Here is a 25,320-nt window from a genome sequence, read left to right on the forward strand (position 1 = left end):
CCAGGGGGCAAGGAGCATTTCACTCAGTATGACAAAAAGTGCTTTTGGACAACATCGTCTACCCTAGCTTTAAAACGAGTTTGAGGAACCATCAGCCCGTTCTGTTCAGATGACCTCAGGCTGACCACCTCCAGATAAAAACTACTCTTTATACCTTTTGATTGATTGATTTCAAGTTGGATCTTCAGATTTCTAATATGCAGCAAAATAATATTTTTTGATCTGAATAAAAGTATTTGACATGATCATGTTTAATTGTCATTCTTTAGGGTTGCATTAAAAAAAAGAAACAAATTTATGGGAGATGGAGAAAGACTTATGAGTTAAATTCACTGACTTTTTTGTGTTTTAAAAAAAAAATTAATACGCCATATCACAATATGTATACTAAAATTTTCAAAAAAAAATATTAAGCCTTTGTTTTTGAGATAAATAATCACATTAATTTGTAGCACACAATGTATAGAAGTTAAAAAATATGAGAATCAATGTAACACTAAACTGCTTAAGAGAAATGCCACACAATATTAAAACTAAACCAAATTACTGTAATTGTCTTGGTGTACCAGAGTTACATTAAGCAGTTCCTTTTGGTATTTTATTTCATTGTTGCAAATTATTTGTTTAGCATTTTAATAACAATTGATTATTGACTTTTTTTTATTCCAGCCAAAACTATAAATTGTGTATTAACAACATATACATACAACAAATACTAAACTTATTAGCAGAAGTGCTTTCCAAAAAATGACAACATAAATCCCAGCAATTGCAATAAAACAAAATGAAACAAAAAACTTACTTCTGTGTGATGTGTAAAAGAAAAACTCTTAGAAACAGCACGACAGCAGTGAGGTCAATAATACTAAAACTTGAGGTCAGGTTGTACAACATGAAATATTTGAATGATGTGTGTGTGGGGTAAATTTTGAATGATTTTAGTGTCTTCTCCTGTCGATGTTACAAAAAACAAAATGCTCTGAATTCACAACTTGTCCCTTTTTGCTCTCCTTCCCAGTGGGGCTCCTCTGTCTACCTGTGTTACAAGAAGTCTGTGGCCAAAACCAACACAATAGCCTACAAAGCAGGTAAACCCTCCTAATCCCATAACCACTAGTCGAGATACTGAGTGAACCTCGGAGATATCAAGTTACACATTCTCTGTGAATGCCTTCTTTCCTTCCTCTCTTCTGCTGATAATTATTGCATTTATGGGACAGAGAAACTAAGGAGAATACTGTTTTGGACAAGTTCAGAAGTTACCTGCACTCCGCTGAGCAGTAGCTTGGACTGTTTTTACTCACAGTTTATCTTGTGGTCATGAATATTTATTGCATCAAACACAGACGCTGTTTTTGTATTTGCAGTGAAGTGGTTTGGTTGAATTGTCTCCAGAGAGGAGGGGATTCTGCATGAGGACTTTCTGCTTCAGCTCAAGCTCACAAGTTCAAGCCTGTAGTCTCCTCAGAAGCGGGTTGATGAGATAATCCTCTGCATGCACGTCTAATTCCACGTTAAAGGGCTTACATTGATTGTAGAGTTTCCAAGGTGATATAAGGGTTATTTTACACTAAATCTACCTGTAGATTGTCACTTGCTGATATCGGTGCTGGCTCTGCCTCAGACAGGCTGAGTGAGGTTTTGTTGAACGTGCAGCAGACTGTGAATGGAAAGATCCTATCTGTTAAAGCTTTGGATGAGTCAGCACACAGAAATGAAGTTTGTTTTCTAACAGTTCTCTTAAATCCCCCACAAAATCTCATGGGAAGTTTTAGGTTAACAAGTAGATGAGGAGAAAAACAAAGCATAATTTTGAAATTGAAGTTATTTTCCTTAATAGTTTTCAGGTTAATCTTGTTTTGTAAAATTATTGTAAACCAAATAGGAAGTTTTCATTGTTTAGTTGCTGTAAAGTTTTTGAGAGGAAGCCCTACAGGCACAGGGAGATCAGACTCTTCCCTGCTATGAAGTGACAGGGCGATCCACTGCACCACTCTGTTCTGCAGTGACTCACCACACTGTTTGGTGTCTCTCAGCGTGAACTGCAGCAGCAAGTGCCACATCTGTGTGTCTGTTCAGAGGTGTTCAAGGACACTTCTGGGTGTGAGACTTTCACTTTTTACATGTTTTTTTGAGCAGTGCTCAGGGACGGCACGCAGTGTCAGTTGGCTTTGCTTCAGAAAAACTCACAGTCTGTGTTGTATGAAGTGCAAATGAAATGTGCAATCGTCCTAAGATGTTGAAATTTTTAGCTTTTTAAAGATCGTTTACATTCACAGCTTAAATTAAACCCATGAAACCTGCTTTGAGTCAGAACATTAGAAAGTATTTCTTTAACTTTTTGTTTCAGTATTTTTTATTCTAATACCACCCACATGAAAATAGAAACTATGTATAACTTTATATGTAAATCGCAGAATAAGTGAATAGAATACAGTTGAAGCTGTTAAGGTTTATACAACCATCTTCAACATCTATTATGTCAATAAAACAGATAAGATAACAAAGAAGCCAATGTGATGTTTCTCCTATACTTCCTCAAAGTATGGAGCAATATATTCAGAGAGGATGTTTGAAATGATCAGCAGCTAGCTCACGAAGAAATGCTAATCAATCAGCCAAAGAGCAAGATGTTTTTGCAATCTGGATATTAGCCACATCATGAAACGTGTAAGATCCAATTATGATAATTATGATCATGTGGTTATCAAAATATATGTTTCTGTTGTGCGTCACAGTTGATCTCCCACGTGATAAAAGAGAATAAATTTGTATTGTATGTATTTTAAACTGTGCTAAAAAATGTGGAGAATTTGTGTTTGGTAGAGTATTTGTTTGATGAATAAATCTGATGCATTTGTAAGAAGCTTGCATTTGTGAAATGAGCAATTGAACTTCATATCTGGCTTCTCTAATGTCTTAAAAGAAAACGTGCCAAATCAGAGCTTTTTTCATGTTTCAATTTGAATTTTGCTTACAGGTGAATGGATTTGATTTTGTAAGTCATTGATGTTAATGAAAAGTTGTTTGTTTACTCCTTATTAACCGACTAAACCTACAGTCAGTGTTGGATGTGGCACTAAGCCAACAATATTACATCATTATTCACTGTAGTTTGTGTCCGCTGACACTAACAGGCACCTACGAATGACTGATGGCTCAATAAGAAGCCAGCTAATTCAAGAGACACCAGCTTAATCAAGTTGGGCATCATTATTATTCGGATTATGGCGAACACAACTTGCTTTGTTTCATTTTGAGCTTATTTGGAAGAGGATTTCACACCTGTATTAGCTTTTAATTGGTGGTGGGAGGAGTGAAGACCCCCCCTCAGCTGCACTCTAAATTGAATCTTTTGTTTACTTTGCTTCTGGTAGGTTTATTCAGCAGATATCCAGAGGAGGACTATGAGTCCTTCCCTCTGCCGGAGTCTGTCCCTCTCTTCTGCCTGCCGATGGGAGCCACCATCGAGTGCTGGCCGGCTAACACCAAATACTCCCTCCCCGTTTTCTCCACGTTCGTCCTCACCGGAGCCTCGGGAGAGAAGGTGAGAGGCCCACTTTCATTCCTTCTCACTAATCCAGACGACTGACTTTCATCTCAGCAGGGGATGTGAGACGCTGCCGGCGACTGTTAGACCTCAGCACCGAACTGTAACTGCCATATTCACAGCTGACATGACCACAGAGTAACGTACCACTGTGGGGCACAAGGAAAACCACAACGTGCTGCATGCCAGAAGGAAAGTAGGTCAGGCTTGTTTCCATTGTCTGGCAAAAACCTTGCAGCTCCATAGCTGATGTTTCCTGTCTTAAAGGGATACTTCAACATTTTGGCAAATTGGACCATTTAGCGCAATTCTTTAGTCATTTCAAACAGCATACTTACGTTTTTTTGTGAGGGCGAGCTATTGTTTATTCAGAAGTGAGTCGGGGAAGTTTTTCGGGATGGACACAATGGAAGTGAATGGTATTTTTGGTTCCCTTCATCAAACTCATCAAATACAAAATCCAACAACCCCAAAACACTTTGGTGGACATGTTATAATCTGCACATTCACCACGCTGTGGAACACCAACAAATAATATTTTAGCGTTATGACACTGAAGCAAATACTGGGAACTACTTTTCTTCTTTTGAAATCACTACGCCCAGACGCCATATTTAGTAAGTATTTCTGTCTTAGCAATCTTCACATAAACAACTCAATCTCGTAATTTTGCATTAATATTTCACAGCGTAGTGAATGTGCGGATTATAACGTGTCCACCAAAGTGTTTTGGGGTTGTTGGATTGTGTATTTGATGAGTTTGACGAGGGGAACCAAAAATACCATTCACTTCCATTGTGTCCGTCCCGAAAACCTTCCCTGACTCACCTCTGGATAAACAATAGCTCGCCCTCACAAGAAAGTAAGTATGCTGTTCGAAATGACTAAGGAATTGCGCAAAATAGGCCAATTTGCCAAAATGTTGAAGTATCCCTTTAAAGCAGGCATTTTTTTTTTTTTTTATGATTAATCCCTAAAAATTAAATACATTAACATCATGTTAACAACACACTCGTTTCTTTTATAGTTAAACAAAATAACAGAGGTTTATGGGTTTTTCCCAGACAAAGTCTGTTCTCTCTCAGACACACTCTCAGCCATGGACATACAGTACACATACACAATACTTTCAAGGTCTATTTTCACATCCAAATGTCATGTTTCACTTCCAGAGGCATAATTACCTTTAACCTTTCATTAGCCATATTTAGTAACTTCATCACTTCCTTCTGCTTTTGGATGGTTTCTGACATTTTGGGGAAATTCACAAATATCCATTGTTCAAGATACCACAAGTGCTGCCGTCACAGCCTTTAGGTTTCTCACTCCCAGTCAGTGTACCTGACTGATGCTTCAATATAAATCATGATAGTGTGGCTGGTCACTGTAAACATTATCCCTGTGTCAGAAACAGTAAGTCAATCTGACACATTTACACTACTAATGAGAAACTCAACATACATTTGAATATTCATGCATGACATGTATCCCAAATATAAAAACAGTCTCAAAATAGTTTTCAATAGCATCTTTTGGATGAGATTTTCACTTTGGTATATTTCAGTGAGCACCCTAAAGGGTCAATGCTTGATTAAGCTGCATACAATGTAGCGGGATGTAAACACATTACTGCATACAAGCTTCATTATGTTTGAGTTTGCCATCTGTCCTGCTGAGACAACACAAACAAAACAACGCAGCAAGACTTAGAAACTCACAGCTATATGCTAACGCACTGCAGACCTGGCTACAGGCAGACAATCACTCATATACACTGGCAATTTGGAAAGGTGGTAGGTCTTTAGATTGTGGGAGGAAGGTGGATGAACTTTAAAAAGATTTAAAAGGTGAATGTTAACCATTGCACGGCCATGTCATTGCAATTAATTTCATATTTCTACTTGTTTTCATGCTACTATGACAATTTATTTTCCATGTTGGTGATATGTTGGGGAAAAAAAATATTTTTGTTGTGTTGATACAATGCTTCTGTGTCTCCTTATTATTTTAAAAAGTCAAAGACATTTAACAGAAATATTAAGATGAGATTCTTGTGACTGTCCGTCATTATGACAGACAGCAAGGAAGTTCAATTCTTCCTTCATTTCAGGATTGATTTGTTTGTTGAGGCCGTGCTTCATATGAATCCTGATCTATAGTTCTGCTGAGACACAGTTGAATCACTGTTGTGCCAAGTCGCCTGATTGGTTGATCCTGTTTGCTATAGGGCCATTGATTGCTGCACATTACAAGCCAGAGGAAAATCTTCACAGGAGGACGGTGAAAAAAATAACTGTAAACTCTATAAACATACCAGCTATCATGCGATCAGAATAGCACAGTTTTAGCTGAAGCATGTGTGCGCTTCATACATTTCAAGAACAAAAGCACCCTGATGCCCTTGTTCGTGGGCTTGGTTGGAATGAGATACGTGTTGAAACACATTAGTGAGCAGCGTGGTAAAACACCATCGTAACTGAAAAGAAATAACATTGATGTTTAATATCAGCAGGCTCCATCAAACAAGGTCAGCCCATCAGCGATCGCTGGTGCCAAACCAAGCTGCTCCTCCTGCTGATGCTGACTCCACTTTTTATGTGTGTGTGCGCGTGTGGAGGGCTTGCTGTAATGCGTGCAGAATATCTGGCGAGCACATGTTGTATGCTGACTTGTCTTTTACTGGCCAAGGTCAGAGGGAGACTCGGCAGGACTCTGGCAGTCTGCAGACGTCATGTTCACATGAGGAGTTACTTGTTGACCTGCGTGAACTTCCACACTGTGACTCTATATTAATAAGACACCATTATTCCCAATCCACAACCAGCAGCCTCTGCAGTAATATCTATAATAAAGTGACATGTTACTGTACACCACCCATTTGGCAACAGCACTCTAGTAACTAATTCATATCAAGAAATTAGTATCGTTAATTTTGTTACAACTGCTGAAGTTTCAATATGCTTGGTAGTTGTGGAATTTGTTTTTCATGAAAACAATTTGAGAGCTCCACATTTGCTTTTTATTCCATCGTATTCACAAGCCAACTGTCCAGCATTAGTCAAAGCTGTTGTCTTAACTGTCACTATTTCAATAAACTCCTGTTTGCTGGAGGAGACGCGCCTCAGTAATCCTGATGAGGATTAATGAGAAGCAGCCGCAGCTGTTAGAGGCGCCCCTTGAAAAACCTGTAGCCATGGCAACGCAACCGATTTCCAATCTGAACAATCATGGAAAAAATGGAAAAAAAAAAATCACAAAAGCTAGACATTCAGTCTCATGCAAATACATTTATAAGATGGGCAAATATTTTTTGGATGTGAAGATTGAAAACACAGACAACAGATCATACCTGTCCCGTATGCTCGGTAAATATTCTGCAGTTGAATGTTTTTGTTTATTATTCTGCGACTAACTTGCAGCACGTGTATCCACAATACCTGTGATGCATTAGTAGGCTGAAATAAACTTTACAAGACATACTTTAAAGGAGAAGTCTGCTGCTGTTGTAGCTTCCTCTTGTTGTCATTAGTGCTTTAATGTGTTTCTCACAAGAGGTGCTAAAATCCATTATGTAGAGCATCTTTCTCCCACTAACTGATTTAAATTTTGCTGAACTTAATGAATTGAAAATGTTATCACACTGACCCACATGGCGCCGTAACAGCTCATGTATCACTGCAACGCTTCAGTATTACAGCGATCTTCACATTATTATTACAGCCCCTACCAAGACAGTTATAGCATAAGAGAGACTGTATTGGTTCAAGTATAAAACAACGTCGTCACTCTCAGGCCTGTTCTTGTGCCTGCTCTTTTCATATCTTGTCATGCTTACTACCATCTAAAGAATCGGACATGCAGCAATTGAACAAAAAGCAATTCAATGTTCATTGTGCAGATGTGATGTTTGACTGGCTCAGTCAGGTCTTTGCAGATCAGACCCGACTTGTTCCTTTTGTCTCTGATTCCCCCGTGGTGTTGTTATGCAGAACTCTGAATATCAACCCCTGAATATAAATTCACTCTGCTTTTTCAGCCCTAAACGGAAAGCCGTTTAAATTCAGACCGGTATCAAATTTTTCCAAGTAATGAGTTGTTTTTCTTGGTATCTCCACAGCTTGAGGGATGTCACAGGTGTAACGCTTTTCAAGTCATAATTGTCAGGAAATTGAATAAGCAGTGTTCACCGAAAAGGAAAAGCACTGTTATGAGTCAGGCCTGTTGCAGAACACAACGCACATGGACACACACGGAGGAATCCTCATTTCACTCATCAGCAAAAACAAAAACAGTCATGGGTAGCACCAGTCCATCTCAGAGGAAAATGTTAAAAACATTCAAGGCTGTGGAGTCAGTAAGTCAGTTACCTTTGATCTGAGCATGAATCTGGGAAACTCTTCACTTTTCCAGCGAGTGGAGAGGATTTGTTTGGCACCGGCTCATCTGAACCGCCGTTTGTTTTGTCCCCGGTTTGCACTCACAACATTGATATTCAATAAAAGATAAACAACAGTGCACTACACTTGCCCACTTTATTTCAATGTTTATTGACGTTTCCTTTAGTTTAAGAGTGCAGGGAAGTTACTGAGCCAAGCAGAGAGGTTTCTGAGCTGTCTGTCTCCTTTTCATCGAGAGTCGGCCAGATCATCTGGAAAATTGTTTGACGAGGACGAGAGGTTTCAGTTACGATCCCAAACATTCCTCTCTCAAAATAAGTAGATGGAAATGAGTTTAACTGATTTGCTTGTGAATAGAAGCTGTTAATTACGTTTATGAAGCATCTGATTGTATTAATAACAAGCTGTTTTCATGACACTGTCCTGAAGGATCATTCCTGACATTTGATAGGCATGTCGATACACACAAAGCCTTCTGTCCATAAATGAGAAATGAAAGAGAAATGACAGAAATGTTTTGAAGAGCCAGGTTTTTGAAAAGCTTCATGATTCACTGCCTCCTGAAACACTCTCTCCGATTTAGCCTCTTTATCAGTATCAACATTAGCGCTACCTGTTGTTGTTACCATTATAGATATTGTTGTCTTTTTTCTCTCTGAGCAAGAACTATTTGGACAAGATTTATTGATTGCCAAAAGCTCATTCAAACCAAAACTCTCTATGAAACTCATACAATGTTACACTTCTGTTTTTGTGCAGTGTGTGTGAGTCATTTGGGTTCACTGCAGACGTGATGTTAAGAGCGTTTTTTTTTCAGCTCTGCATTCTGCCTCCTGTTGTAGGTTTACGGTGCTGCCATTCAGTTCTACGAGCCCTTCCCACTGGAGTGCCTGACCGATCAGCAGCTCTCCCAGCTGGGTCTGCTCAGCCCAGATCCTCAGAAGCCCGCTGCTCCCACCGCAACAGCTGCCAGCACCAACTCAAGCACCAGCACAGCAAAGAGCGCCGCTGAGACGCGCTCGGTTCACACCAACAAGTGCATCTGCCTGCTCTCCCACTGGCCCTTCTTTGACGCTTTCCGCAAGTTCCTCACATTCCTCTATCGCTACTCCATCTCCGGCCCTCACGCCCTGCCCATCGAGAAGTGAGTTTTCCTTCATGTCATCCACCCTGTCAACGCCCAACTTGCTTGGTACAATTCGGAATTGAACGTTAATATTCTTCCCAGATACACACCAATCAGCCATGATACTGCTATCTTTGAAAGGTGAAAAATGAACTTCTTTATCGTTGGGTTGGATGTATTAAGCAACAAGTGAACGTATTGTTCTTAACGTTGATGTGCTGAAGCATCAACACACCGAACATGATCTAACCTAAAGACAGCAATATAAATAACACATGTAGAACAAAACCATGAATATTATTCATGCATTTCACTTTTTTTTTTTTACTCTAGAAGGTATCATTAAAATTGCTGTGTGTTTGACACCCCTGATCTACCAGTTTTAAATTAAAAACCCGTTACTAGCAATAGAAGACTTATGGTTTTTATTGCCGAAGGATCTCAACAGCAGTAAACCATTCTATCGTGTACTTTAAAACAGACTAAAAAATTAGGCGTTCAGCCATAAATTACCATGCCGCGTGAGATAAAAAATGCATGAGAGTAGCTGTGTGTTTGAAGCTCTTTCAGGGCTTCTCATCCTCCTACAGTTTTAGCACCCCTGCATTTCCTAAATCAAAGTGGATATTATGTTATTCCTGAGAAGCAGAAACAGCACCTGGTGTTCCTCCCTATGGCCCACATATTTTTTATCAAGAGTTTGATGCATTCTTGCGTTTTTATTTTGACCTTGAGAAACACAAATTTCAAACAAATGACAAAAAAAGTGCATAAAAGTAAAATACAGGACCAGAGTTCACTCCTTTCAGATTGGGACTTTACTTTCAATCATGTCGGTCATGTACTATTTATTAGCATTCAAGCTCAGAGCTGCTCACAACTCAAGAATGCTACTTTTACGATTTATCCATCTGCCCTCCGCTGTTATTTTTAGACTCAATTCCTTGTTCTTCTTCTTCTTCTTCTTCTCAGGCACATCTCTCACTTTATGCACAAAGTTCCCTTCCCTTCCTCTCAGCGGCCTCGCATCCTGGTGCAGGTGAGTTAATCGGTACAGTTTAACCACTCAGTGATTTTTGTTGCATTCAGTCAGAAGTGGGTGTCAGCCATTTTTCAGAAAGCAGTGTAGTTTTCCAAAGATGTCTTGTGAGTGCCTGCGGTGGTCTTTGTCCTCCATTATTGATGGACACTTAAATGATTCATTGCTGGCGTTTTTTTTGCTCGGTTGGTTTTATCTCACCTTCCAGCTTTTTTCTTTTTTTTTTTCTCAGCTCTCCCCTCATGACAGCCTGATGTTGAGCCAGCCGGTGTCTTCTCCTTTACCACTGAGGTAAGAGCAGCTGTGGAGCCCACTTTACTCAGTGAAATCTCTGTTTTGAAGGACGACAGCTGTCTGTGAAAGTTTGACCACCTCTGGGAAAATGACATATTCTGTTGACTTTTGAATTGCGAAAAAAAGTAAGCACACAACCCCAGCAGCCGTTTTCCAATGTTTCAGATCAGTGACTCTTATTGGATGATGTCAAACAGCTGAAGGAAATAAACAGTGATTCCGGCATTCGGCCCATATCACAGCTTGCAGATGATCTTTGCATCCAGTTCAGGGTTCAGAATTTTGTAACCTCTCTTTCTTGCAGATCACTTCAAATTCTGGGATATTTTGGTCGTGCATGCAAAGCAAGTTTGAGATCTGCTCTCAGATTTTTAATGATCCTCAGGGCAAAGTAATGAGAGGGCAGCTTCAAACGCTTCAGCCTGTTTTTCTTGGAACCATTTCTTTATGCTGGAGAAGTTTTCTTAAAGAGTTTTCAGTGGTGTTGAAATTAATGTACATACATGCTCCCTATTGGAAGACAATAACTCCTTCTGTCCCTGTAAGTGAGTGGGAGGTCTGTTAAGGGAATAGGTTTAGTCTCTAAGGTCTGTTTAAGGTTCATAAGAGGGAACCGCAGTGAGGAAGAGGTGATGCTGAACTCTTGAACGAACTGTCAACAACCTCTGTGTTGTAAATTCAATGAAAACAGCTGGAAAATTCACTGAACAACTTCTATCTGCAGCTCCTTTAAACTTAAAGAGAAGACTTTGACCTTTTCCTTTGCATGAACAGGTTTCCAGTTGTATCGGAAGCTGTTCTTGCTCCTCAAAATCCTGTCTTAACTTTGTGAGCTCCCCTGTGCTGCCGTCGTACAATGACATTTTGAACTGTGGAAAATTCAACTGCTACAACTTTGATGTGTTTTTATCGACAACTCTGCTTTAAATGGGTAAATTACCTTAATTTTCAGATTTTTCTTTGGTTGCTTGTCGGAGCTCGTGGTTGTTTGAAAGGTTTTAAGAGTCAGAGAATTTGTCATCATCTGACAGTTTTTAACGTGCAATAAATAAACAATGACAGCTCAATAACATTTTAAAACGACATCTGTTTGCTGCTGGCATTGCGACAAATTCAATTTTTTTCTCCATAAACATGGGGAAAACACAACCATCGTATTATCATCAGCTTTTCAGAATGTTTTCCTGTTTCATTATGTTTTCCATAGCGGTGGGCGATTTTCCACGCTGCTCCAGAACCTCGGACCAGAGAACGCCGTCACCCTGCTGGTGTTTGCCGTCACTGAACACAAGATCCTCGTTCACTCGTTACGACCAGCTGTGCTCACCAGTGTCACAGAGGCTCTGGTTTCAGTAAGTTACACCAACCATGGCTTGCACTTAACTGTGCTGGATTCTTGCTTACATGTGTTCACAGCAAACTGAGCGAGCAACTTGCAAACGTCAGTTGAGGGGGGGGATTTCAGCTGGACCAGACGGATGGCACAAAATAAATTAATGAATAAAAACCACAACACAGATACAAAAGGTACAGCAAGATAGAGAAAAACAATCTAAAAATCAACATGAAGACAATGTCGAAAATGAGGAAGAAGGTGATGAACAGGATGAAGAATATGACACAAATCACAAAGATGAAGATGTGGAAGAGCATCAAAATTACAAAAAAGCCATCAAAGAAAATAATGAAGACGACGACGACGACCAGGATGACAAAGACAAATACTAACAAGATGACAAATAAGTAGACGATGAACAAGACAACTAGGTTGTGATGAATAAAGATGATGTTCAAAATAATGAATAAGACAGCAGAAAGACAAGAAGAAAAGAACATGATGAAAAAATCAGTGAAGGTGATGAACAAGATGGTACAAAAAAAAGGCTTAAGTTAAAAAAGTGAAAATGACAAAGACGAAGACAAATCTGAGTGCGTTGATGATTTGTTACTGTACATAAAACATTTCAAGCGCACTTTCTATTCTATTCATCACTCGTTCCTTGAGGATTTATGTTTGTTTTTCAAAGTCTATTTTTTAATCTTATTTTCGCACCAAAGAAAAGAAAAATGTTCAGTTAAATTTATGGCAAACAGCTCTGGGGTAAATGTCCTTTTCACTTTCAGCTGTGTTATCTTCACTCAGCTACACTAAATCTGTCGTCATCGTACTGATACTGCTCTGACCCCCTTCTAAAGCAGCAAAAGAAAACACACTGCAGCTCCATCTTTAAAGGTCAGTTTCTTGTTTTCTTTTTGGTCTCACTCTTCATGTTCCTCCTCTTCATCCTCCTCAGATGATTTTTCCGTTCCACTGGCCGTGTCCGTACATCCCTCTGTGCCCCCTGGCGCTGGCCGACGTGCTGAGCGCCCCGTGTCCGTTCATCGTCGGAGTCGACTCTCGCTACTTTGATCTCTACGACCCACCGCCCGACGTGAGCTGCGTGGATCTGGACACAAACACCATTTTCCAGTGAGCAGACCTTGGAGCTTTTTTTTTTTTTTTTTTGGAGTTTCTGTAGATGACAGTTTTCAGAGTTTTACAGAAAAATCCCGTCCTTGTGGTGAACATATTGTGTTAGTTCAGTTCTGCACAGCACTTAAGGATACAAGTTCAATATTGTGTCCTTCATACAATGTTTTTTCTTCTTCTTTTTTTTACCAAACCACATAGGTGCCAGGGAATGAGTTCTAAGTTTAGAGAGTTTAAAGAGAGGCCCATTTCCTAAAACTGGGTGGTTATACTTTTTTTTTGCAACGTCAGCCTTGTATGCAGGCTTTGCCCCGTCAGGTTAGGTCAGTTGTGGTTCACATCATTTCTGGCCTCATTAACAGCCGTTCGGCATCGGGGTGGTCCTCGTCCTCCGGCACCCACTGCTGCTCGTGTTGGTTTTGGCCGTACAGGTCCTTCCTAACTCAGCGCATGCTTCTGCTTTTCCAGCAACGAAGATAAGCGAGCCCTCACGTGGAAGATCCTGCCAAAGAAAGCCTGCAAAAACCTCATGAATGTCCTCAACAATCTATACCAGCAGCTGGTTGATGGTGAGGCTTTTTTTCCTTTGCTGTTTTTATTTGTGAATTTTCTTGACAAGCGTCACGTAAACATTCGCCTCAGTTGCTGTCTTTGTTTTCAACTCAGCTGAATGAACTCTGACAAGATTTTCTCTCACGTGGCACTGTATTATTGTCATTCCTGCGTTTTTCTTGTCATGTTTTCTCAAACATGATGAAAAGCACAAAAACCAAGCAGAGAAAAATGGTTTCTTTGTTGTGGCTTTGTGGTTTTCCACACACTGCACTTTATCTGCACTGAATTGATTAGTTTTTGAATTGCCAGTATTTTTTTTTCTTTTCACCAGAGTGACAGCACAACAGTCTGTTTATCATTATCAGGCAAGATCTAGCAGCATTTAACATTCCAACAGTATGAGATTCATATGGAAACAGTGTTAAACGAGAGAAATAATCAACTAAAGACAAATCCCTATATTAAGTGCCTCTGTCTGATGCTGAATTCTTCTATTCTGGTTTTTGACCCCATCATCTTTCCAGTATGCTCTACATTCAGTCCGCCTTGTTGTGTTCTTCATTTAACAACCTGAAAGCCAACAATAGTCCCACCATATCATAATTCCCTAATTATCCACCTACCCCACTGTGGAGCTCTGCGCTCAGAGAGACCGTGAAACCTGCTGCGTATTGAGCTGTAAAAACTGAATGAATGGATTTTCTGATTCAGTGAAGTTGAAAATCTAGCAAGTGACTTCCAGAAGTGCTGAATATTGATTTTCATGCCAGAGTTTTTAAGTAGATGTTTAAACCCTCTCAGACTGCACTGGAAATCACCTGCAATCATTGGGTTTAATTATGTAATCATCATTCGCAATGCAAATGCTTGAAGAACAGCAAGCTTTTTGTAATCGTTGAAGGCCTTTCAATACATGTTTTTTGATCATTAAAGCTAGGGTTGGCGATTTGAATGAGATACATTTTTTTAAATACTGGTTAAAATGATCTTTATGACCCGATGGGAAGCAATTCATGGCGTGTTCTTAAAGTAGTTTGGAAAATATCCGCTATCTACAGCAGGAGTAAAACGGGAAAAACAGCAACCAATCGTCTTGACGGGACACCTTTTTTTAAACCAATCAAATCCCTTCGCCGTTCGACCTGCCCCCTGCGCGTACATGTCAATGGCGTGCACTGACCCTGGTTCAGTGCGCGCGTAGAAGGACGGAGCGTCGTTGCAGAATGGCGGAGAAGGATGTTTGGGGCTTTACTTACCGGTGAGTGCGCCATAACTTGGCGTAGTGCAAATAAAGAAAAACGAAGAAACAAAGCACTGAGGACAGGTTACGCCAGGAACGCACTGGACCCGGAAGTGTCGCGCGCACCGCGCGCGCCGCGAACGTTTCCGCGTCTCCGCGTCTCCGCTCCCAACGGAGCTCCTCCAATGGGGTGGGAGCTAGGCGGAGCCTTGGGGAGATGCTACATTCGTGCTACATGCAAGTTTTCCAAGATCGCCAACCCGAGCTTTAAGACTTTCTTAAAATGCTAACAAAGCAGATTTTTCTACAAAGACCACAGTTTAGAGTTATGATCTGATGCTTTCATGCAGTCGGGAATGTTAAAGGTTTTCAGTTGGGAACCTCCACAAAACCAGCTAACAAATCTGTCGTATAGAAATCTGAAGGAATATGACAAATGATGCTGTCGTCACCGATATAAGCTTCAACTTGAATCAGAATTTTGCTGCTTTTTGTAGCTAACTAATTTAACTAGGTTAGCAAGGTAACTGTACAAAGTACAGCAGGTGGACGTACAAACTTTAATTTGCAGGCATGAAGACTATTTATTTATTATCCAATGCTATTTTACTCTACATCTAATTCATTTTCACCAAGTAATGTCCCCCTTGAGTTAAAAAAGCACTAATATTCTATTTCATAATGTTCCATTTCTTTTTCCTGTTTACTCGTGACCTCTTCGTTAACCTGCTGTATATCTCGAAGCAGTAGCTGCTAAAACGCATATCTTTCTGTCCTCAGGTCAGTGCCGTCCTGACGGGCTGCTGGAGCTGAGCATGAGCGATTCCTCCGAGCTGAGCTGTGGAAAGAGCCTCCACACGCTGGAGCTGGAGATCCAGGAAGCTTTCCTGCGCTTCATGGCGGCCATTTTGAAAGGCTACCGCTTGTTCCTTCGCCCCATCACACAGGCGCCATCTGAGAAAGCCACCGACGCCAGCTCGCTCTTTGACCTGCAAGGTAAAAAGACTGCTGCCGCCACTTGTAGGTCCTCAAACTGGAGGCAGAGTGGTAAAGGAAATAGATTGAATGAGTTAAGTCAGCGGCCCTTTTACCCAGTAGACTCTTCAAAGTCCTCACAAAGGAACCATCACAAGTCCACTTCAGTGCAATGAGCCAACTTGTCCCTCAGAGAGAATTGTTTCTCGGAGATGAGTCGCACTGAAGTGTTTACATAATTGCACAAGCTTTGAGCAAAGTCACATCATGTTCCAACACCAGATAGCCCTCTTCAGAAAGACCAGGCCTATTGAGTGGGAATTTTTTTGTGCTTTCCTGTAAATACAACAAAAATGACAGTAATTACCGTGTAATTACTGGCTCATAGGAGGTTATGTATTTGGTCAACAAACAGTGTGTCAATAAAGAAGCTTGAGTCGGTTTTGAAAAGGTTTCCACAAGTACATGATGTTAATGACTATTTTTCAGGATAAAACTGAACTTTCTCTCTGGGAGAATGTTTAAAAGACTGATGTAAAATATGTTTTATGGAGAACATGTTCACTCAAATCCTGATCATGAAAATCTCCTTTTGTTTATTTAATCTGTTCATCATTCTGTCCACCCAACATTGACAGCCTCAGTTAAAATAAACAAATCTTTCAAGTAATCAAAGTTGTCAAAAAGGATTTAAAAATGATATTCTGATATTGTGTTTGGAAAGATGGAAAGTAACCAGGAAAGCTTGTTCCATCTATCTTCAGTGCCCACTTTTCTTCATGTTAGGGACGTGGCAGCTGGACGATTTCCCAGCTGACATTGAGCAAAAAGGCAAAGTACACAGAGCATGGGTGGCTGAAAGGTCAATCAGGGCAAACACAGACAGCCAAATAACCAAACACATGCTCAAAACATGCATTTACCTTTGACAAAACTCTCTTTGGATTTTTTTTTGGGAGTGAAAAAATATGGAGAACAAAATGTGCAAAATCCATAATACAACTGCCCCAAATACAGTGCTCCTGGCTCTGAGAGGACAGGGCAAACCACTGCACCAAACCATCTGCGATGCTCTCGAGTAGATCTCATTTAGCTATGAAAGTAAAACAGCAGTGATTGAAAGTCCATTTCCCACTACACAATTTTCAAAGGGAGCTAATTTGACCAGAATGTTCAGAAAAGTTGAATATTTTCACCTTTTCATCACTGTTAATGAGACTGTGGCTGGTTCAGTGCTGCTGCAGTGGTACAGTCACAGCGCATGATGAGCACTAATGACTTTCTGAATATATAAACTAACACTGTGTTATCTTTACAGCTGGCCAACCTCGAAAACAGATGGAGATGTTTAATACATGAGGTTTCATAAGTGTCTGTCCCCACCTCTGAGTAAATACACTCAGAAACTGTTTGGGTGGGAATGCTGGTGTTGGAGGTGATGCTGAGGCTGGAGGTTCAGGGATGTTTGCCTGCTGAAGCTGACACGGTTACCACCGCAGCCGATAAAAAATGGCCACAGGGGCCCCAAACCGGCCTCTGGATGGGAGCCGAAAGCTGGTTCTCATCAGAGGGGAGCTGAGGGGAGTTGTGGTGATTTCACGGCCGCTCTGCTGGGGGATCGTCGAAGCCAAGGTCGAGTTCAGTTCGAGTTATATGATACTGCGAACAGGAACAAGTGCAGCACATTACATAATGACTCGTGTGTCATCTGTGGACCCGCGGCTCATTTTAGATGTGATTTCCATAATGATAAAAAATTACATGTATTACCCAACTCATTTTTTTCCCCACCCTGATATATTAAACTCTCATTTTTCCCCTCTTTATTTTTCTCCCTCGTATGAATATTATGACTGGCTGCACAGCAGCGTAGTGTTTAGCACACGCGCCTCTCAACCATAAAAGCCTGTTCTGGGCTCTCGGCCTCTCTGTGTGTAGTTGTAGTCAGGCTGTTCTCCTTCTTCATACAGTTGAAATGTCTCTCTTTCTGTGTGGGACTGGAAACGTGCTCAAGGTGTCCCCGACACTCAGCTGGAGTTGACTTTGATTCTCTAAGTAGGATGAGCAGGTCTCACGGATGGATGGATGGATGGATGATTAATGTGCTTTTTACCTAAACATCTGTCACTTTCACAGTTTCACATGCAGCCTGGCACATAGATTTTTATTAAGTGAAGCCATTAAAAAAAAAAAAAAAAACACTTTTACACAGGCTGTAGCTTTTTATGTTGTGGAATTATTAGATGACAGCTGCTTACGGTCACAGCAAACCGAATATGCACTGAAGCAAAATCAATCATCTTTGCTAATTTATCCAAAGAAGCGGCACCTAACGGAGCCTATACATACCTTGACTTGTGGGTGATAATGTACCATTGCAGCAGCATTTTAATTGATGTTTAACATTTATTGCGTCTTTTATCCTCTCAATTGTAATTTATGATTTCGATCTTGTGACGTTCTAACAGTTCCCATTAGGAAACATGGACACGCACACACACACCGATGAGCTGCAGTAATTTATGCTTCCATGCAGTATCTGTGCAACATAATTGACCAATCAGATGAAGCTGCACTTTCTAAGATTTCCACCCACTTGGTAGATGTGAGTGTCACAAAGTGTGTGATAAAACGCAGACAAAAAAAAACAAAGATCTAAAGATTCATGCATCTTTACCCGTCTGTCTCGTCATTACTGTGCAGGGTTGTGGGTCACTGGAGCCAATCCCAGCTTACAGCGGCTCAATTCAGGATACAACCTGGACAAGTCAGCAGTCCATCACAATATTCATTGTTAATGTTTGATAAATCACTCCTCAGTCTGTCAGAGGACCAGTGTGCAAAGCAAAGAAAAAAAAAAAACAGTTTGTATTTAAATGCTTTTTAGAGGGAAATAAAATGGAGCAAAGTACGTATCTATTATGTTTTAGTGCTATTTTTATGACCACGTGAGGGGTAGACAAATGGACGAATCGTTAACTCTCGATTAAGAATGTCCCTTCGGGATCTTGTGTGTTTCGGATCGTAGTGGAATTCAGCTCCTGCTCTGAAACAGAGCTGAAAATGCAACACAGTGAAGACACTGACAGGAGTTTTGGTCCAAACCCGCCGGCGCTGCTGCTCAGGGTCACAACAAGTGGCCAAAACCAGTGTCAGGATTAAAATATTCATCAGCTGCAGGAAGTTATTTTGGCCCGGCCGTCCATCCTGTGAGGCAGCGCTCCTTCCGTCCTGCTCTCAGCCTCGTAACAGCAGCAGCTTATTACTCAGTTAAGCTGCTTTCAGCATCTATTAAGGAAGCTTTTCAGCATGCTGTTGAACATCCCAAATTGGCCATTATACTAATTACAGTGTGGCATCCATTATCCAAACCAAGACAAATGGAAGGAGAAGGCAGTTGGACATGAAGGTCTTTTTCTTGAGTAATGGATTCTTTAACCACAAAATGACACGACTTCGGAGGAAGGCTGCAAATTCCACTCCTGACTTTTTGATGTTTCAGTGAACGTGAAAAGATACAGACAGTGTGAAATAATCATGTATCAACAAGAGGAAGCGCTTCCACACATTAATCTATCCTACAAACGGTCACTTTTCAACAAATATAATGAATCAGTGAGACTGAAAATAAACACTGGTCAAAATATGTAAATTATTTGAATAAACTGAAACTTCAGATAAATTTGAAAGCAATGAATCTATAATTCTAGATTCTTATCTATGTTCATTTAAGATTTATAGTCCATTCTTAAAGATGAAAGGTTTCTTCCCACAGTGTGCAGGTGTACTGCCAAGAACAAAAAAAAAAACAAAAAAAAAACTGGGAGGTAAAAGTTCTCAAAATGCTGATCTTCGGACACATTTTTCTATTATTCTCCTCTTAATGTGTCGTCGTTCACTAAATCCTGTTATTTGTTATACCAGAGGTATTGTGACCTTTTCAGCAGAGTGTGATCAATAAAGTTTATTTTAGCCTCGATCTGTTATGGTGGTTTCAGCTCGGCCTCGCTCCCTACATTTTCTACTATCTCTCCTTCAAGGCAGACTCTTTCCCTCCTCAGGGTTCCTGAAGAGCCGCGATCGCTCACACCAGAAGTTCTACACACTCATGACCAAGACGCAGATGTTCATCCGCTTCATCGAGGAGTGCTCCTTCGTCAGCGACAAAGACGCCAGCCTGGCTTTCTTCGACGACTGTGTGGACAAAGTAAGGTTTTCCTTTGTGGTCTTCTCAGTTTTCTGTTTGTTTTTTGTTTGTTGTTTTTTTTTTTCTGAGTGGGCAGATGCTTATGTTGTGGTTTAAACTAACTTTTTGTTTGATAGGTTAGCTTTTTTTTTTTTATATATATACAATGTCACATTATTGAAAGGCATGTTTATTTCTCCTATAGCACCGTGCCTGTAAAGAACATGCATTTGTGGGATGTGCAGCAGAGATACATGTCAAAATCTTCTTTCCCAGTGCCGAACAGCTTGTCTTTGCTGTTTGCTTGTTTGAAGAAATAAGACGTATCAGCAATCTGACTATGTATGCATTGATCAAACAGAAGCCTCAGCAGTCTGTGGATGAATCAAACACAGCCTGACATGCTGCTCAGCAGCCTCCTCACACACTGCTGTGGGATGGCCTTCTTCAGATAGCGTTCCACCAGAGCCTGCCGGCGTGGTTGCGCTGGTATATGATAAAAAGGTACCAAAAGCTCAAAACGTGACACTGCTGCAGAGTAAGCTGTTCAAGAATTTTTTTTTTTGTTTTTGGATGATAACTGCACTTCCTGCTGCTAATTCCACAAATCAGTGTTTTTTATTTAAAAAAATGTGGCACCGTTTAAAATGGAAGTAACAGACTGTCCAACGACGTAGCATTTATTGCCAGGAACTATGCTAACAAACAATCTATCAAATATTTCTACTTTTTGCGCATGTTTTTATTTGGTATCAGTAGCGTTGGCTCTCCTCTTGTCTTCAGCTGAACCTGCGTCTTTCCTTCCTGCTTCCAAACTCTGCTTCTCTCTCTCTCTCTCTCTCTCTCTCTCTCTCTCTCTTTCTCCCCCTTCTGCCTCCGTTTGTGAGCAGCTTTACAGTTCAGAGCGGAGTGCAGACAAAGGAGGGAAGGTAAGTCGGCCGTTATTCTCACCTGTGCTGGGCTTCTTTCCAGCTGAGGGATTTGTGCATGATGCCCGGTTTCCTGAATACAACCACAATTACAAAAACGACTGCACAAGACTCGGCGTTACCCAGAAACCACTACTGTGCCAACAAAGCATCCTTCATCCTGGCAGCCTCGATTCAACTTCCAAATGTTTTCCATCCCACTCAATGTTTTTTAATTAAGATTAGTCCTTTATGATCCCAACCATATCTGTTTTGCAAAACTTCCTTTATTGCTAATGAATTTTTCAATATTCGTGACCAACACTGAATGTGCTGCCACAGCAGCTTGCCCAGAGATACTGAAAGTAGTTTCCTCGAAAATCCATGAGCGCAGTTTTTCTGCAAAGATCTCTGCCCTCAATTATTTATGAGCCTGGCGAGTAAGGATTTTCAGCGCCTCGCTGGTTCCCGGAGCACTAACGCAGCTTGATATTGGTGTTTTTCTTTGTGCGTCCCCTGGGATCGCGGCTTCCACTGTGACAATATGAAGTGGCTGAGGGGCCGTCGGTGTATCTTCTTCGCTCCGCTGGGAGCATTTTGAGTAGATTGACCCGACCGCGCTCACAGTGCTGTGCTCGTCTGTCAGCTCGTGTTTGTGAAGGTTAACCTCTGTGTGTTTGCAGTCTGAAAGTCCAAGCAGCCCCTCGTTTCCCAGAGTCACGTCCGCAGGTCTCCGGCCTGTGCAGGTGTCACTCCTAATAACTTCTGAAATAGACTTGGCTGTCCTCACTGTCTAAGTGTTTGTGTGTGTTCTGGCTGTAATTGAGACATAGTGGGAGTGAGTCAAGAGGCCAGCGTCTATATCCCGTCCCTCGCTGTCTTCCCAGGTCTTCTCCAACTCTCTGTGCGTCATTTCTACTGGCGATTAAATCCTCCTGTTGTCGCTGGATTACATTATCTGCTCACTGCACCACTCAGCGTACACACACACACACACACACACACACACGCACACACGCACACACCCCCATCCATTATAGAACAATAAGGTTAAACTGTATCGATCCCTGAGGTAAAGAAGTTTGCAGTCAAAACTAAAACTAATTAAATACAACTTTGGCAGGATTTAAAAGACTCAGTAACCGTAAGTATTCATGTTAATTTAACCAATTAAAAGTTGTAAAATCATAAATAATAAAAGTGAAACACTGAGTAGGAACAACTGGGATTTTTTTTTTAAATAAATAAATCATTACCAGTAATATTTGATTGGCAGTACTTTTCATTTCAGCAGGACTGTCGTTTCGCCTTATTTACAATTTTTTATTATTAATCATAGTTGATTTCATAATGTTTTAGCAATCCAAACGTTTGCTGCCATCAGTCACAATTCGGTGTAAATTGATGCTTCATTTGAGTGTCTTAGGTGTTAATAGGTTGGTTAAAACATTCATTCTGAAGTTTTGGTGGAACATACTAAGTGTACAGTTGGTCGCTGAGAGCAACAGATAAAATCACAGCGGTTTTCTCTTTTGAAGCCGATCAGCAGTCATTCAGCGGGAGCCTCCCACGAAGTGATCCACATTATCTCAGTGTCCTTTCAGGGGAAACAGACCAGATGCGCTCATCTCGTCTCACCTGTCCTGTGGTTTTTTTTCTGTCTGAACTGACAGAAAGTCTGCTTGTCAGACAGATCGCTCCTTCATCATCACAGCTGTCTTTAGTCTCTGTGGAGCAGAGAGCGAAGGCAGCAAAGTGCCCTCGCTTGAACATCCACAGGAATAAACCACATGTTAGTTTGTCTGTGCACGACACTTCAGAGATAAGAGTTTGCAAGTGGTTCCCTTAAATCAGCTTTGGGTGTTATTTATTGGTGCAGTTTATTGGTTGAGGTCCACATCTGAGACTTTGAATTGAAGGTTTGAATGATTGGAATGTTTTATCTTAAATGGATAGAAAACGAGCAGAATCATTGGAGACTGTTGGGCTTAATGCCTGTAAATCAACTCAATAAGAAAGCCGTAGATAACAGGTTTCTGTGGTGTGACCAAGTCAAAAGAAATCATAAATTAAAAGCAAAGTCGTCGTTTCACCTTTCAAAGAATTCCAAAATAAGAAATATTGTACACAGGACCCCAAAAACGTTCTCTTGTCTTTGTGGCACAACTCTCCAAAGTCTTCCCTTAAACGTCTGGAAGAATTCAACATTGACAAAATTAAAGGAGAGCAACTTATCTACAAAAAAAAAAAAAAAAAGATAGTGTTCCCAATGGACTTTACTGACAGTTTATGGCCAACTTAATCACATGAGCATTCTGAATATGCTTCACACAATCTATCACACACACACACACACACACACACACACACACACACATAGGTGTGCACATGGACACATGGACAGGATGAGATGAATGTCAAGTATTATTTCGATAACGTTGATTTAAATGGCAAAATTAAGAAAAAACACAAACCTGTCTACTTTTTGCAGCTGTAGCTTTCTTGGGCTGTGTCATCCCTGCAGTCTGTTCGGTGTCTGTCCCCTTTTTCCTCAGCCAGGATGGCTTCCTGATTAGATACCTGAACCCCTCCGACTGAGTTTCTGCGTCTGTTATCACCAACCCACCGGCGGGATGATTGCTGAGATGTCGTGCTTGAAGCTGCCGCTCGTCTTTTATCTTGTTAACTTCCAACCTCGCACTTTAAAATGCTCTCAGAGAGACTTCACAGAAGTTTCGGTCGGACTCGAGTGGAGCCTTATTAGACAAAGAGGAATAATGAAAGCTTTCTTCAGTGTGCAGCCGAGAGGAGGCTTCCCCTCTTTCTATCTGACTGAGGCTGCTATCAAACTTTAATTAACATCAGACTAACTAGACTGAATTATGGACTTAAACCAAGGGATTCAACTCTCTGCCATCCAACAGGGATGAAACCGTTGCCCATAGCACTAAAGCTTGTCATTAAGCTCTACTTGATTCATGACACCATCCTCCATGACTGTTGTTGTTTTTTTATATATACATATATATGTATATTATATATATATGTGTGTATACACACACACACACACACACACACACACACACACACACACACACACACACACACCATTACACCCAGACCTCGAGCGAATTGACTGCAAATTTTAACTGTTTCCCGAGCTTTGCTATTATAAAATCTTTGCAGTAACTCTAAATGTCGCTTGAATTGATGGGTGACGCCATCTCACTTCTCCACCTGGGTGTCTTTCAGTCTTTTCTTGGCATCTCCTCACCAACAATCAGCCGTAATTTGTGGGGTGAAGCTTTATAGCAGCAGACCAGCTCGTGGCGACTGAGCTGTACAGTAATTTAATGCTCCCGCTGAGCTGATTACAAGCTCCTATGTGCAGTGTATCAAACACACACTGATGGAATGATGCAGTGTGACGTGTGGCTGATTGACGGTGTATAAATAAAGCAGATAGTTATCCACCTAGCTGGAGTTTGATTGCTGTCATGAAAGTACAGTGCCTCTACATGCTTGTGGGGTGTGGGCAGTGATAGCATCTTCTACTGTTTGGATGTCCTACAGTCTCGTGGAGGGAATGACAGATGTTGCCCATGATTCATCTCAGATGGGCTAATTGGCCTTTTTATTCAAATCTATTCATCTTCCCTTCGTCCATGTCAGGCACAATGGATGTGATCGCGTCCTGTTGTGTCCTAGAAAAATGCAGCTCGAGTCAAAACTAGGGGTGAGGGGCGTCATGTAATGCAGGAATTTGGCAGAAACAGTGCAACCCCTCTGAATATGACAGAAAATTCTTAGTTTTTTGTTTGCTTCTAATATATTGTCTCAAAGCAGTGTCATTTCACATGTTATTCAGGAGAAAGCTGCAGAGCACGGAGGGAAATGGAACTGAAATACACAGATACTCGGTCTTACCTTTGTGTGCAGGGACTGCAGGAGGCTGCAGAGAGCTAGAACAAGAAAAGAGAAAAGAAAGAAAAGGCAAGCCTTGTTCACGGGGGAAATGTAGGTCACCTGCTGTCATCCTCCCTCACCTCCTGCAGACACTCATTCTGCAGGAATCCAGCTCTCAGGATGACAGCTACAAAGCTGTTTTAGAATTACACAAAACATTTCCAGAAGTAAATCAGCCGTCGTCTGCCCTACGCCCGGCTTTCCCTACACGGAGGCATTTATCAGAGGGGCTGTAATGTCCAGAGGTGTGTGCAGGTTCTCACCCGCCCGGCAGGATCCTCCTTGTTTCCATCAGTGTGACAGATGAAGGGTCACAGTAACACCACGCAGACGTCTCCCCTCATGTCTGTGCGCTCCGCTCTGCAGGTGGACGGCGACAGGCCGGAGGAGTCCCGGCTGATAGAAATTGATGAATCCCAGCGCAGTGAGCACACAGTCTTCATCACACCCCCAGAGCTGCCGCTCCTGCCCGAGGGGGAGGAATATCCACTGTGCTACAGGTAAAATCTGCACTCATGGAGCCCAGAGCGTTGATAATGAGCTTTTCTGCTTTTCTGTTTTCGAGATTGTATTTCGCCAATCATTATGACGTAAGTAAAAAAACAAAAAGAAAG

General features: G+C 41.2%; 1 protein-coding gene across 1 annotated transcript in view; it reads left to right on the forward strand.

The window, feature by feature from the left end:
• The window catches only part of LOC115386896 (C-myc promoter-binding protein-like), an 86,356-nt gene that overhangs the window by 30,008 nt on the left and 31,028 nt on the right, over positions 1 to 25,320 (forward strand). The window contains exons 5-16 of the mRNA XM_030089355.1: positions 1,019 to 1,088; positions 3,378 to 3,547; positions 8,790 to 9,091; positions 10,046 to 10,112; positions 10,345 to 10,403; positions 11,614 to 11,758; positions 12,701 to 12,876; positions 13,345 to 13,445; positions 15,452 to 15,667; positions 19,708 to 19,853; positions 20,723 to 20,761; positions 25,073 to 25,206. Coding sequence (XP_029945215.1) covers positions 1,019 to 1,088; positions 3,378 to 3,547; positions 8,790 to 9,091; positions 10,046 to 10,112; positions 10,345 to 10,403; positions 11,614 to 11,758; positions 12,701 to 12,876; positions 13,345 to 13,445; positions 15,452 to 15,667; positions 19,708 to 19,853; positions 20,723 to 20,761; positions 25,073 to 25,206 — 1,625 coding nt within the window. The remainder of the gene's footprint in view (positions 1 to 1,018; positions 1,089 to 3,377; positions 3,548 to 8,789; positions 9,092 to 10,045; positions 10,113 to 10,344; positions 10,404 to 11,613; positions 11,759 to 12,700; positions 12,877 to 13,344; positions 13,446 to 15,451; positions 15,668 to 19,707; positions 19,854 to 20,722; positions 20,762 to 25,072; positions 25,207 to 25,320) is intronic.

The sequence above is a fragment of the Salarias fasciatus genome, chromosome 1, assembly GCF_902148845.1.
Source record: "Salarias fasciatus chromosome 1, fSalaFa1.1, whole genome shotgun sequence".
NCBI lineage: Eukaryota > Metazoa > Chordata > Actinopteri > Blenniiformes > Blenniidae > Salarias > Salarias fasciatus.